At 44.7% G+C, this 16,083-nt stretch overlaps 1 protein-coding gene across 1 annotated transcript in view; it reads right to left on the bottom strand.

The window, feature by feature from the left end:
* Positions 1-16,083, bottom strand: part of LOC126198442 (DNA repair and recombination protein RAD54-like) — a 61,095-nt gene that overhangs the window by 23,879 nt on the left and 21,133 nt on the right. Inside the window, exon 3 of the mRNA XM_049934765.1 lies at positions 13,095-13,291. Within this exon, the coding sequence (XP_049790722.1) occupies positions 13,095-13,291 (197 nt within the window). The remainder of the gene's footprint in view (positions 1-13,094; positions 13,292-16,083) is intronic.

Here is a 16,083-nt window from a genome sequence, read left to right as displayed (position 1 = left end):
GAATCTCTGTCTTACCATTATATTATCTATCTGAGACCTTCCAGTATCTCCAGGCTTCTTCCATGTATACAACCATCTTTCATTATTCTTGAACCAAGTGTTAGCTATGATTAAGTTATGCTCTGTGCAAAATTCTACCAGGCGGCTTCCTCTTTCATTCCTTACTCCCATTCCATATTCACCTACTATGTTTCCTTCTCTTCCTTTTCCTACTATTGAGTTCTAGTCACCTTTAACTATTAAATTTTCGTCCCCCTTCACTATCTGAATAATTTCTTTTATCTCATCATACATTTCATCAATCTCTTCGTCATCTGCGGAGCTAGTTGGCATATCAACTTGTACTACTGTGGGAGGCGTGGGCTTCGTACCTATCTTGACCACAATAATGCGTTACCATGCTGTTTGTAGTAGCTTACCCGCATTCCTATTTTTTTATTCATTATTAAGCCTACTCCTGCATTACCTCTATTTGATTTTGCATTTAGAACCCTGTATTCACCTGACCACAAGTCTTGTTCCTCCTGCCACCGAACTTCACTAATTCCCACCACATCTAACTTTAACCTATCCATTTCCCTTTTTAAATTTTCTAGCCTACCTGCCTGATTAAGGGATCTGACATTCCACACTCCGATCCGTAGAACGCCAGTTTTCTTTCTCCTGATAACAACACCCTCCTGAGTAGTCCTCGCCCGGAGATCTGGATGCGGGACTATTTTACCTCCGGAATATTTTACCCAAGAGGATGCCATCATCATTTAACCATACAGTAAAGCTGCATGCCCTCGGGAGAAATTACGGCTGTAGTTTACCCTTTGCAGTCAGCCGTTCGCATTACCACAACAGCAAGGCCGTTTTGGTTAATGTTACAAGGCCAGTTCAGTCAGTCATCCAGACTGTTGCCCCTGCAACTACTGAAAAGGCTGCTGCTCCTCTTCAGGAACCACACGATTGTCTGGCCTCTCAACAGATACCCCTCCGTTGTGGTTGCACCTACGGTACAGCTATCTGTATGACTGAGGCAACGCACAAGCCTCCCCACCAATGGTAAGGTCCTTGGTTAATGGGGGGGGGATCCTTTCCCCCCCCCCCCCCCGGCTCTGCTATATAGGCTGCCCTGTATGACAGGTATGTTGTGTGGGAATAGTATTGTTGTGTGGGAATAGCATCGTTCTGCCTCACTGAACTGCTCTGCAGGGTAGCCTACATGTCAGGGGCAAGAAACTACTTTCCATGTCCACAATATGCATGGTGTACTGCATGGCAGGCATCGTGTGTTTGAGTAGTATGTGATACTACAAACAGAATAGAGTAACAAGACAATGACCTGCTTACACTCACTGGAGAAGACTACATCATGGCTGCGGTGATCAACTGAAACTCGCTACAGTTCAGAGTGTCATCAGACTTACACACGCATATTAATATATATTCATTTTTCGATCTTTAGCCCGTGCAATTAATGTGTCTCAGAAGAAGAACACAAAACCAGTGCACTGGCCAGGCAGATGTCTACCTACAGTAGAAAACATATAAAAATTCTGAAGTGGCATATGGTTAATTTAAGAGTAAAGCTAGCAACTCACCACATAGTTGAGGCAATGTGTCACCGATAGGCAGATAAACAAGATTCAAAGCTTTGCTAGCTTTCAGACAAATCCACCCCAGAGCTATGTAGTACACATACACTTGCACAACTACATTGTCCCAGTTGACAACATTGACCTGACACAGAAGCTCAACTGGGATAAATGGTTGTGTTATTGTAGTAGGTGAGGGTAGAAATGAGAAGGGGAGAAGGAGGGAGGGCTAGGGTAGTATGGATGATGGCTGGGAAGGAGAGGCAGCAGGCACCCGGGTTAGGAATTTAGCACCAATGAGCTCACTCTGGTCACAGGCAGAGGGAGTTGTGTGTAGTGCACAATGATGTGTTACAGTGGATTGGGAGGGGTAGAGAGAACAGTGGAGAGGAAGATGTGAGTGTAGGATGAGTGAAGTTAGGTTCGTGGGGCAGGATCCAGTGGAGATTGAGTGGCCAATCATTTGGGTGGATGCCGGGTTGGCGACATCCTCACATAAAATGCTGTGTAAATGTTAATGCAGAGCTGTTATGTTATATGACTGCTTTCACATGTGATCCTGTCTCTAATCGAATAGGATCGAACTGTGACAGGACTGAAGTAGGATGTGCTGGTGTGGGCGTATTGGGCACATCATGCATTGCAAATCACATGTAAGTGCCTGGCAGAGCATCATCAAACCACCTTCACAATTCTCTGTTATGACCCATATGGCAATGGGTTGGAGCAGGTGTGGCCTATGGATGGAATCTGAAGTTACGTAGATATGGTTGGCAGCATAATACCACTTTGGGAGGGGTGGGAAAGATTGTGGATACAGAGTTCCTCATGTCTGAGCAGGTTGATAAATAGTCTAAGTCCTGGTGAAGGATATGGTTGGCTTATTCCAGTTTGGGATGACACTGGCTGATGGAAGGGGCACTCCTTCACAACTGTTTCCTGGGGATTACCAGAAGATTAGAGGTATGTGTGGATACAGCAATAGAAATCTGTTTGTAAACTAGGTTTGAGGGTAATGCCTGTCTGTGTAGACCTTAGTAAGACATTCAGCACACTGGGCAAGGGATTGCTGAATACTGTAGATGCTCTGGCCAGGAGTAGCCAGACTAAACGAGAGAAAATCGTTAGCTTGAAAAAGATGGCAACTATCAAAATGCAGGTACTGTGAAGTTAGCAGGCATGACATGGATAGGTATGGATGGTGACATCATAGAGGTGGAGGTCATGACCAGGTTCGGATGGTGACATCGGAGAAGTGAAGATCATTATCCAAGAAGGTGGTATGCTGGTATGAGGAGAACCAAATGAAATGTAGGGAAGAGAAGGTGTTGAGGCAGAGAACTAATGAGGACCGATTTTTTTTAGGTCTGGGTGAAGATGAATAAAGTATCCTTAATGAACTTGTGACCTCACAGAAATAATCTCAGCACTTGTTGCCCAACACATTAAACTGATTGTCTGCAGCCTGGCTTTCAAATCAATGACACACATCACTTCCAAATTGTTAAGGCTTTCGTGGCCACTTGTTGACAAACTGCCTATTGGCTTCTGTCTCGGGTTCTTCGGCCGACGTTCATCTAATGATTTTTCTGACGTTTCGCCAGCACGAGTGGCTGGCATTGTCAAAGCTTCACCCTCCATTGCCGGTGGTGAACTGGAGCCGAGCTCGCGGCCGCAGACTATATGTACCTGGCGCGCCAACGTCCGAGGGCTTCTCCGCGGTCATTTCCGGTGCGGTTCTCCTCTTGCTACCTGCGACGGTCGTTCGCTGCAGTACGGGAAGCCAGGATCCGTTTACCTTAAGGCTTTCCTCTTTCTTGTTGAAACTGTTCGCGTGTTTTTGTATTTCTACAGCTTCTCTAAACAAGCGCGTGTGATAGTGCTTCTCTACAGCCAGAACTTCCGTGTCGGCGAATTGTATTACGTGGTCGGTCTCATTCAGTGCGTGCTCTGCCACGGCCGATTTCTCCACTTGCCCCAACCTGCAATGACGCTTATGCTCTTTGATCCTGGTGTTAATGGATCGTCCAGTCATTCCGACATAAACTTTTCCGCATGTGCAAGGTATACGGTATATTCCCGACATTGCAAGTGGGTCTCTTTTCTCCTTCGCCGATCTAAGACACTCTTTGATCTTCCTTGTCGGTTTGAAAATCGTCTTTACGCCATGTTTGCGCAATATACGGCCGATTCTGTCCGTCACTCTGGGAATGTATGGCAGAAAGGCCGTACCCGACATTTCTTCTTCTGGTTCCTTACTTCGCCGAGTGTTTGGCTCTGTTACACTTCTAATGTAATTTGTGGAGTACCCATTGCTCCTCAGAACAGATTCCAGGTGTTGCAATTCTCGTTTGAGGTGTTGCGGCTCACATATTCGTCCTGCTCTCGTTACGAGCGTACTAATCATGCCTCTTTTCTGGCTCGGGTGGTGGTTTGACAGTTTGTGCAGGTATCGGTCCGTGTGTGTCGGTTTTCGATACACGCTGTGTCCCAGCTTTTCGCCGTCCCTTGTGACCAGCACATCTAGAAATGGCAGTTTCTTGTCTTTTTCTACTTCCATGGTAAATGTTATGTTAGCATGGAGGCTGTTCAAGTGCCTTAGGAAGTCACCGAGCTGTTCTTCACCATGGCTCCACACCACGAAAGTATCATCGACGTACCTGTACCACACCTTAGGTTTGCAAGTCGCCGAGTCCAGTGCCTGTGCTTCGAATTGTTCCATGAAGAAGTTGGCCACCACTGGACTGAGAGGACTACCCATGGCGACGCCTTCTAGCTGTTCGTAGAAATCACCATTCCACGTGAAATAGCTCGTGGTGAGACATGCATGGAAGAGCTTTTTGATGTATTGCGGGAACATGGAACCGATGTGCTCCAGAGCGTCACTGAGTGGCACTTTCGTAAATAACGAAACAACATCAAAGCTGACCAGTATGTCGTTTGGTGCAAGTTTCAGTTCCTTCAGCTTCTCAATGAAATGTCCTGAGTCCTTAATGTATGTATCATTAGATGAACGTCGGCCGAAGAACCCGAGACAGAAGCCAATAGGCAGTTTGTCAACAAGTGGCCACGAAAGCCTTAACAATTTTGTATTATGCCTCTACGGGGAGGAGATTTGCAGATTGTACCGACGCCTTGACCAACGACGGAAGAAGAAAGCGCGACTGATGTCCTCTCTCGCCTTTCTGTCACGATGCCGAGATGAATGTGCTACACCGAAGTTCTTGAGATGTAAGCGCCTATTCACCACCGCCCAAGCACATCGTATCTACGACAGAATGGAACGAGCTTTTCTTCGTGAGCGAATACATACAACACGGAGAGACTTGGCAAGAACGGATCAGGAACTTCTGGACATTTTCTATCACCTAAGTAGCAGAATGCATTGAGACGACTGGGACAAGATCGACAGCATCACTCACAAGAGCATGCAGAACGAACTCGAGCGCTGCACCGAGCGGCAGAAGAAAAAGTTCAAAAGATGCTGGAAGCAGACCGACAAGGCGATTCCCGACATGTCACACACAGTGGTCAACCTCACTGAACGACAATTGACCGAAGAGGAAGTGTCTGTTCTTCAAAAAGGAGGGAATTTCGCTATCGTCCCGAGAACTATACCTATGGAGGACATCATTGCCAACACCGAAGCAGCCATTCGGACCCTTCCTTGTGAAAGGGCAGAGGAAATACGCACTGAAACAGCCAGGATACTGCGCCGAGCAAAACCACCAGCTTGCAACCTGAAGAAAGAAGAGGTACAAGCCATTAAGAATCTCAACGCCGACAAGAGTATATTGGTACTGCCTGCCGATAAGGGGAATGCGACAGTCGTAATGAAGACCGAAGATTATGAGCAAAAGATCCGAGACCTATTGGATCCGACGACGTACCGAAAACTAAGTGCAGATCCGACGCAGCGTATCACTCGGAATACGAATCGATTAATCAAGGCGTCCTCTCTGCCAGCGGACATACAGAGAAACCTGCGCAACACAGAAGCCCTGCCACCTCGGCTGTATGGATTACCCAAGATCCATAAGAACAACGTTCCACTGAGACCGATCGTTAGCGCTCCTGGCTCTCCAACGTATAAACTGGCAAAACACTTGGCCTCTCTGCTCCAGCAGCCACACGTGGGGAAGACCGACACATACATTAAGGACTCAGGACATTTCATTGAGAAGCTGAAGGAACTGAAACTTGCACCAAACGACATACTGGTCAGCTTTGATGTTGTTTCGTTATTTACGAAAGTGCCACTCAGTGACGCTCTGGAGCACATCGGTTCCATGTTCCCGCAATACATCAAAAAGCTCTTCCATGCATGTCTCACCACGAGCTATTTCACGTGGAATGGTGATTTCTACGAACAGCTGGAAGGTGTCGCCATGGGTAGTCCTCTCAGTCCAGTGGTGGCCAACTTCTTCATGGAACAATTCGAAGCACAGGCACTGGACTCGGCGACTTGCAAACCTAAGGTGTGGTACAGGTACGTCGATGATACTTTCGTGGTGTGGAGCCATGGTGAAGAACAGCTCGGTGACTTCCTAAGGCACTTGAACAGCCTCCATGCCAACATAACATTTACCATGGAAGTAGAAAAAGACAAGAAACTGCCATTTCTAGATGTGCTGGTCACAAGGGACGGCGAAAAGCTGGGACACAGCGTGTATCGAAAACCGACACACACGGACCGATTGTGGTGTCACAGCCAGACACCACACTTGCTAGGTGGTAACTTAAATCGGCCGCGGTCCTGTAGTACATGTCGGACCCGCGTGTCGCCACTGGGTGGTCGCAAACCTAGCGCCACCACATGGCAGGTCACAAGACACGGACTCGACCTCGCCCCAGTTGTACGGACGACATAGCTTGCGACCAGACGTACGAAGCTTTCCTCTCATTTGCCGAGAGACAGATTGAATAGCCTTCAGCTTAGTCCATAGCTACTACCTAGCAAGGCGCCATTTGTATCAGTGCTTATAGCTTACGAATATTCAAGAGAGATGTATTCCAACCAGAGAATAAAGATAAGTAACAAACATCTACGTACTTTTCTTCTTATTCATTAATAAGTCTCATGTTCCAGAACTTCAAGCCCGTCTGCGTTAGTTTAGCGTGCACCTAGCTACCTCATTGTGTCTATGCTGTATGAACTAGACACAACACCGATACCTGCACAAACTGTCAAACCACCACCCGAGCCAGAAAAGAGGCATGATTAGTACGCTCGTAACGAGATCAGGACGAATATGTGAGCCGCAACACCTCAAACGAGAATTGCAACACCTGGAAACTGTTCTGAGGAGTAATGGGTACTCCACAAATTACATTAGAAGTGTAACAGAGCCAAACACTCGGCGAAGTAAGGAACCAGAAGAAGAAATGTCGGGTACGGCCTTTCTGCCATACATTCCCAGAGTGACGGACAGAATCGGCCGTATATTGCGCAAACATGGCGTAAAGACGATTTTCAAACCGACAAGGAAGATCAAAGAGTGTCTTAGATCGGCGAAGGAGAAAAGAGACCCACTTGCAATGTCGGGAATATACCGTATACCTTGCACATGCGGAAAAGTTTATGTCGGAATGACTGGACGATCCATTAACACCAGGATCAAAGAGCATAAGCGTCATTGCAGGTTGGGGCAAGTGGAGAAATCGGCCGTGGCAGAGCACGCACTGAATGAGACCGACCACGTAATACAATTCGCCGACACGGAAGTTCTGGCTGTAGAGAAGCACTATCACACGCGCTTGTTTAGAGAAGCTGTAGAAATACAAAAACACGCGAACAGTTTCAACAAGAAAGAGGAAAGCCTTAAGGTAAACGGATCCTGGCTTCCCGTACTGCAGTGAACGACCGTCGCAGGTAGCAAGAGGAGAACCGCACCGGAAATGACCGCGGAGAAGCCCTCGGACGTTGGCGTGCCAGGTACATATAGTCTGCGGCCGCGAGCTCGGCTCCAGTTCACCACCGGCAATGGAGGGTGAAGCTTTGACAATGCCAGCCACTCGTGCTGGCGAAACGTCAGAAAAATCATTAGATGAACGTCGGCCGAAGAACCCGAGACAGAAGCCAATAGGCAGTTTGTCACACATCACTTCCTTCACCACCTCTCAACCATCCCTGGCTCATTAAGAACCTGATCCATAAATATCAATGTAGATACCACCTCCATATCATCAAGTTCACCCATACCCGTGACCTTGCCGCTGTCTAACACTACCTCTCCCAATTTTCTACAGAATCCAACCCACCACCTCTTTCCTTGAACACCTTACAAACTACATCCTTATGAGTAACTACTTCATCCTTGGAGTGAAGGTTGAGAAATCTGCAGCACCTCCACGAGAATCTGCATGGCACACTTCTATGTCAAAAAATGGTTCAAATGGCTCTGAGCACTATGGGACTTAACTTCTGAGGTCATCAGTCCCCTAGAACTTAGAACTACTTAAACCTAACTAACCTAACGACAGCACACACATCCATGCCCGAGGCAGGATTCGAACCTGCGACCATAGCGGTCGCTCGGCTCCAGACTTTAGCGCCTAGAACCGCACGGCCACTACTTCTATGTCAACCTATTTATGGGCCATCTAGAAGAAACCTTCCTAGTCACATAAAAATCCCAAGCTTCTTGTCTGGTTCAGGTCCATTCATGATTTGGAACTAGGGCCAAGATGCACTACCCTCACTCCTCCAAGGCCTAAATACCTCTTCCACTCACTTCATGCAGTAATTCTAAGCCTGGAGTGCCACATACCATTTACCTCCACCCCCTGGTGGCTCCATCCAAACTTTTCATATCAAGACCACTTTCAACATTACTTGCTGCCATCCCTCTCACATTAATAAGTCTCTCCCATATAGAATGTCTACTTGTGAATGTGATTCTGCAGTGATAAGTAATCTCTTGCCTAGAATGCTGAAGATCATACTACGGCCTTCACAGACAGGCTTTACCTAAATACGACCATAATTCTGCGACCACCCTAGTAGCAAACTGTGAAGCAGCATCCCCTCACCACTGAATATCATCTCTGACAGGAACAACTTAACCATATCCTTTGCTGGGGCTTTGACTATGTGTTGTGCCAGGAAATGTGTAACATCCTACCCACAACCCTGCAAATACAGTATACTGCAACTCACCCAGACTAAATAATATACTGTTCCACCCTTATGTTACATTTATTCCCAAACCCATACCTCTACAGAACACCCAAGCACAAGACCTGTCCAATAAATACATATGTACATCCATCCATACATACAACTGACTCCAATCTATCCTATCACTTCAAAGGTAGGGACACATGTGACAGCAGTCATGCTATGATGCAATTTTTTTTATTTGAGCATATCACTAACCAGTTGTCTAACAGAATGAACAGCCACTGCCCAACTGAAATCAAGAACTAAGTTGATCACCTAGTGGTGAAGCACAGTGCTGAACATAACATGCTTGATTTCAAAGTCTGTTTCACAACCTGTCATCTGGACTGTTCAGTCCCAAAGCTAGCTTGTCTGTGTTACATGGATGGGAGTTGTCTTTGCAACATTTACTTTGATATTATAATCCTCCTGGCCTTGATCTCTGTTAGCCCCTGCCCCACACCCACCTCCTCTCATCTTATGACCCTAATTTAATTCATTCTGCGTTCACACTCTCATATGAATAGTCTGCACCTCCCAACATTTTATGTCCCCTCTGCTCGCAATCCACAGCGAGCTTCACAGACAACTTCCGCTCTTTAGAGGCATAAGAAGCCACATTCTTATTTCAGGTGCCTACTGCCTCTCTTTCCCAGCCATCAGCCACACTTCTCTAGCTCTCACACCCTGCATCCACCTCCTTTCTCCCCTCACCCACTTAACCTGACACAAACCCTGCACATCCACTGAGCTACAGTTCTGGATCAATGTAGTCAGCTGGGTCAATCTAGCCATGCAGGTGTATGTGTGTGTATTTGTATTCTGTGGCTCTGAAGGAGAAAACTAACAAGGTTCCTCATCTTGTTTATGAGCCTGACAGTGACTCAACACATCAACAATTTGTTGACTTCTTACTGTTACTCCTTAGATTATTTATATTCCACCACGGACTTTCCAATAACTTATTTGATGTGGATTATGGTACCTTCGGTGTTCTTGCAGGTGGGAAATTATTCTTGGCCTCTAAAATTTCCAAGGTGAAAGTAAATCTCTCTGGATAGTTAAACCGAAGGGAACAACATTTTGTATAAGTATATGAGTTACAAATGACTTAATTTCATTGAAAGGGGAGCAGCAATACAATATGCAGGAGATTGTCACTACCAGACAGAACTGGTAGTTCATTTCACCATCTTGATTCCAAAGACTAAATATGGGATAGTTATTAAAAGTACTTGTTGCAAACTTACTCCCTTCACCATGAACAGTGGCAGAGAACTTAAGTCCTATAGGTAAAGTGAAGAGTTCTTACCCTAGCACAGAGGCAGTGTTAACATGGGTGAAGTATTGCTTTTTATTATAGCGTTCTTTATGTGGTTTTTTAAAAGTAACCATGTTGTGTTTCTTTCAGCTGAATAATTTGGAGTACTATGCTTTTATCAAAATGATTTGTTTTAGATGGCTTATCCATTATGGAAGTTCATCTAAGGCTTGTGAAGGCGTATAAGGAGTCTGCCCTTTCATTTCCAACTGTTATGAAAAAGGAACTAAATTCAAATGTGGTCATATTTTTCATTCTGAAAATCCGCATGAAGAACATCCCAAAAGTGCAACCATAGATGAAGATATCTAGAATGTGTCCAATAACATTTTGTGTTTTTTAGTGATGTCTTATTCGAAGAAAGCATATGTTAGATGAAGAATGAGTCAATCTGTAATAGTTTAAATTTGAGAGAGCTTTGTGCCAACCAAAAGCAGATGAAAAACACATATCTCAGCAACACTATGTGATCAAAAATATCCAGACACCTGGCTGAAAATGATTTATAAGTTCATGGCAACCTCCACTGGTAATGCTGGGGTTTGCCCACCCTCAGCCTTGATGGCAGCTTCCACCCTTGCAGACATACATTCGATCAGATGCTGGAAGGTTTCTTGGGGAATGGCAGCCCATTCTTCGCGGAGTGCTGCACTGTGTAGAGCTACCGATATCGGTCGGTGAGGCCTGGCATGAAGTCAGCATTCCAAAACATCCCAAAGGTGTTCTACAGGATTCAGGTCAGGACTCTGTGCAGGCCTGTCCAATGCAGGGATGTTATTGTCATATAACGACTCCACCACAGGCCGTGCATTATGAACAGGTGCTCGATCATGTTGAAAGATGCAATCACCATCCCCGAATTGCTCTTGAACAGTGGGAAGCAAGAATGTGCTTAAAATATCAATGTAGGCCTGTGCTGTGATAGTGCCACACAAAAAAAACCAAGGGGTGCAAGCCCCCTACATGAAAAACATGACCGCACCATAACACCACCACCTCCTAATTTTACTGTTGGCACTACACACACTGGTAGATGACGTTCACCAGGCATTCGCCATACCCACACCCTGCCATTGGATTGCCACATTGTGTACTGTGATTCGTCACTCTGCACAATGTTTTTCCACAGTTCAATTGTCCAATGTTTACGCTCCTTACACCAAGTGAGGCATCGTTTGGCATTTACTGGCATGATGTGAGGCTTACGAGCAGCCACTTGACTATGAAATCAAAGTTTTCTCACCTTCCACCAAACTGTCATAGTACTTGCGGTGGATCCTGATGCAGTTTGGAATTCCTGTGTGATGGTCTGGATAGATATCTGCCTATTCAACTGTCAGCGGTCTCTGTCAGTCAACAGACGAGGTCGACTTGTACACTTTTGTGCTGTACATGTCCCTTTACATTTCCACTTCACTATCACATTGGAAACAGTGGATCTAGGGATGTTTAGGAGTGTGGAAATCTCGCATACAGACCTATGACACACATGACACCCAATCACCTGCCCACATTCAAAGTCCGTGAGTTCTGCGAAGTGCCCCATTCTGCTCTCTCACAATGTCTAATGACTAGAGAGGTTACTGATATGGAGTACCTGGCAGTAGGTGGCAGCACAATGCACCTAATATGAAAACAGTATGGTTTTGGGGATCCAGATACTTTTGATCACATAGTGTATGTTTGGACTATGCATAAATCTGTTATTGTGGGTAAGACATGGGGAAGTTGCATTCATGGGCTTGAAAGGATCTGGTCAGTGTTTTCTGAGGCAGAAAAGGAAGTAGTCTTATTGATCAAAATAACTGGTGAACACTACATCAGTCTCCTGGGACAACTAGATGAAACAGTACATTAAAAGGGATCCTAGAATTGAAATTTTTTCATCACACGAATGCACCTGCCCTCACTGATGCTTCTGGAGGAGGAAAACAGAGGGATTTGAGGTGTGAAATGTTGAAACATTTATCCTGCTGCATCCTCCAATGTCCACCTGTTCCTACTTCTAAAGACTTTTGTTGCTAGAAAATGTTTTGAGACAGGACTGACCAGTTCTCAATCTCGTAATGTTATTTGCTAGACCTACACCCAGCCAAGAGTTGCTTATTTTCGCAAGGTGCTTGCCCCTGACAACTACTTGGAGGCAGCGGCAAATAACCAGATAACATTACTGCTCTGCTGCATACCATGAATACTGATTGCTGTCAGAATGAAACTGTCTTATTATTAACCACAATATAGGCACACAGTAGTTAATTTTGATAAACATTAACCCTAGCAATACCAAAGCATTTTCAATAATGTATACCACAAGAGATACTGATGTGCAAGTAAGATTCAGAACCAGGAAATATCTTTCAGTGCTATTATTTATTGAATAAGACGTTCATTGCACTATCTCAATTACATCAATCTTTGGATTAATTTTAATTGTTGTTGTTGTGATCTTCAGTCCTGAGACTGGTTTGATGCAGCTCTCCATGCTACTCTATCCTGTGCAAGCTTCTTCATCTCCCACTACCTACTGCAACCTACATCCTTCAATTTTAATTGTAAACCGTAAAACAATGATAGAATCTGGTAGAAGAATTCATTAAAGAAATATTTTTCAAAATTTTTAGTTTATGACTAGATTACAATATTTTGAAAAGGTGGGCATAATGTACCCCCACTGCTATTGCTTGGGTTAATGAATTCATAAGGCAAAGAAGCTATCAACTCAGTTGTATTTAATGTACCGTCAGTTCATCTTTCGGCTTAAGAGAGATCTCATCAAAATGTAATTAGTGTCATTAATGGTTATAGAGAATTAATTTTCTGATGCTCATATTTCATTTCTCCAGTTTGTTATCTTCAGTCTCATATTTTGTAAGTGGTGAATATTTTGTAAGTGGTAAACATCCAGAAATAAATAAATTATATAAGTTTCTTTGTAAACAATGACAGTTCTCATTACTTACAAAAAAAGTACATTTTATATGATTTTTGACATATTTATAATTCTTATACTTATCTAGGTAGCACATACCTGTATATAAAACATTGCTTTCGTTGCCCATCACGCCAAACACGAGCCATAGCTTGGTCGTCGTTTGCAGGATTCCAATCTGGGTCAAACATTACCAAGCGATTTGCACCAATTAAGTTCAACCCACATCCTCCAGCTTTTGAACTAAGCATAAATATGAAGTCAGGACTCAGCGGGTCATTAAATTTCTCTACCACCTGAATCAGTAAATACATTATTATTTGTTACATAATCACACAGCATTCGAAGGGCACAATAGTCTTCTAATTAATGTAGAGTCAATAGAAAGAGATGAAATAAGACAGCTGCTAAATATATAAAAGATAGCAAAGTATTTGTTAAAGCAGCTGTAGAAAGTTTTATGTTTAAAACTTTTTGAGAAATACATTTCAATAACTATATCTGATGTGCTTATTACTTGGCCCTTATCTGCATATATAACTTTTTTGTTGTTTTTAGTCTAGTGGGTAAATTGTTACCACAGTGCTGTGGTAGTACTGCATGTGTTTGCTGTTCAACCATGAAAGCTTTTTTCAGTGTCAAGTGTAACATGCAACTCCCATCAACTTCATTGTTGGCTTATAATTTTTTTATTTCAAAACTGAATACATTTGCAACCACTCTCCATTTGTTATAGGATGAGGTAAATGTCTTTACCTTCCAAGAAATTGCTGAAGTTTTCGTCTTCATTATCACTTCCAGTCAGTACATCTAATAAGCTCTTTATCAAAGAGGATAACTTTGTTCAGCTGATTATATATATGAATACAATAGAGGGAAACATTCCACCTGGGAAAAATATATCTAAAAACAAAGATGATGTGACTTACCAAACGAATGCGCTGGCACGTCGATAGACACACAAACAAACACAAAAATACACACAAAATTCTAGCTTTTGCAACTAACGGCTGCTTCATCAGGAAAGAGGGAAGGAGAGGGAAAGACGAAAGGATGTGGGTTTTAAGGGAGAGGGTAAGGAGTCATTCCAATCCCGGGAGCGGAAAGACTTACCTTAGGGGGAAAAGAGGACGGGTACACACACACACACACACACACACACACACACACACACAAAAGCAGACATATACAGAGGCAAAGAGTTTGGGCAGATATGTCAGTCGAGGCAGAAGTGCAGAGGCAAAGATGTTGTTGAATGACAGGTGAGGTATGAGTGGCGGCAACTTGAAATTAGTGGAGATTGAGGCCTGGTGGATAACGGGAAGAGAGGATATATTGAAGAGCAAGTTCCCATCTCCGGAGTTCGGATAGGTTGGTGTTAGTGGGAAGTATCCAGATAAGCCGGACGGTGTAACACTGTGCCAAGATGTGCTGGCCGTGCACCAAGGCATGTTTAGCCACAGGGTGATCCTCATTACCAACAAACACTGTCTGCCTGTGTCCATTCATGCGAATGGACAGTTTGTTGCTGGTCATTCCCACATAGAATACGTCACAGTGTAGGCAGGTCAGTTGGTAAATCACGTGGGTGCTTTCACACGTGGCTCTGCCTTTGATCGCGTACACCTTCCGGGTTACAGGACTGGAGTAGGTGGTGGTGGGAAGGTGAATGGGACAGGTTTTACACCGGGGGCAGTTACAAGGGTAGGAGCCAGAGGTGGTTTGGGGATTTCATAGGGGTGAACTATGAGGTTACGAATGTTAGGTGGATGGCGGAAAGACACTCTTGGTGGAGTGGGGAGGATTTCATGAAGGATGGATCTCATTTCAGGGCAGGATTTGAGGAAGTCGTATCCCTGCTGGAGAGCCACATTCAGAGTCTGATCCAGTCCCGGAAAGTATCCTGTCACAAGTGGGGCACTTTTGTGGTTCTTCTGTGGGAGGTTCTGGGTTTGAGAGGATGAGGAAGTGGCTCTGGTTATTTGCTTCTGTACCAGGGTAGTTGCGGGAGGGTAGTTGCGGGATGCGAAATCTGTTGTCAGGTTGTTGGTGTAATGGTTCAGGGATTCCGGACTGGAGCAGATTCATTTGCCACGAAGGCCTAGGCTGTAGGGAAGGGACCGTTTGATGTGCAATGGGTGGCAGCTGTCATAATGGAGGTACTGTTGCTTGTTGGTGGGTTTGATGTGGACGGACGTGTGAAGCTGGCCATTGGTCAGGTGGTGGTCAACATCAAGGAAAGTGGCATGGGATTTGGAGTAGGACCAGGTGAATCAGATTCACCTTCCCGTTATCCACCAGGCCTCAATCTCCGCTAATTTCAAGTTGCCGCCACTCATGCCTCACCTGTCATTCAACAACATCTTTGCCTCTGCACTTCCGCCTCGACTGACATCTCTGCCCAAACTCTTTGCCTCTGTATATGTCTGCTTGTGTCTGTATATGTGTGGATGGATATGTGTGTGTGTGCGCGAGTGTATACCCGTCCTTTTTTCCCCCTAAGGTAAGTCTTTCCGCTCCCAGGATTGGAATGACTCCTTACCCTCTCCCTTAAAACCCACATCCTTTCGTCTTTCCCTCTCCTTCCCTCTTTCCTAATGAAGCAGCCGTTGGTTGCGAAAGCTAGAATTTTGTGTGTATGTTTGTGTGTCTATCGACCTGCCAGCGCTTTTGTTTGGTAAGTCTCATCATCTTTGTTTTTAGATATATTTTTCCTACGTGGAATGTTTCCCTATATATGCCAATACGACTCTCCACTCCCCCACACTGGCGGGCACTATTTTTACTGAAAGAACTGCCAAGAACGTCTTCTGAATACTGCTACATATTCTTGTGCCTATGAACATGGTGATGGAATCCTGTCACAGAACTGTGATGAGTGCTACCTTGAATACTAAGTTGAAGGTACAACTATGCAGAATGATTAATCGTTGGCAGCAATGGTACAAGGATTTTCATTACCACAGCAGTGAAGTAGCTGCAGTGTTTTGTTTGTTCTCCAACTGATCTGGAGGTCTCAGGGTTCGAACACATTTCTCACCCTCTGCTTTACTGATGTAAGTAATTCATTGTGGATGTCAAGGTATAT

Source organism: Schistocerca nitens, chromosome 8 (assembly GCF_023898315.1).
Source record: "Schistocerca nitens isolate TAMUIC-IGC-003100 chromosome 8, iqSchNite1.1, whole genome shotgun sequence".
Lineage (NCBI taxonomy): Eukaryota > Metazoa > Arthropoda > Insecta > Orthoptera > Acrididae > Schistocerca > Schistocerca nitens.
This window is presented reverse-complemented; position numbering and strand designations above follow the sequence as displayed.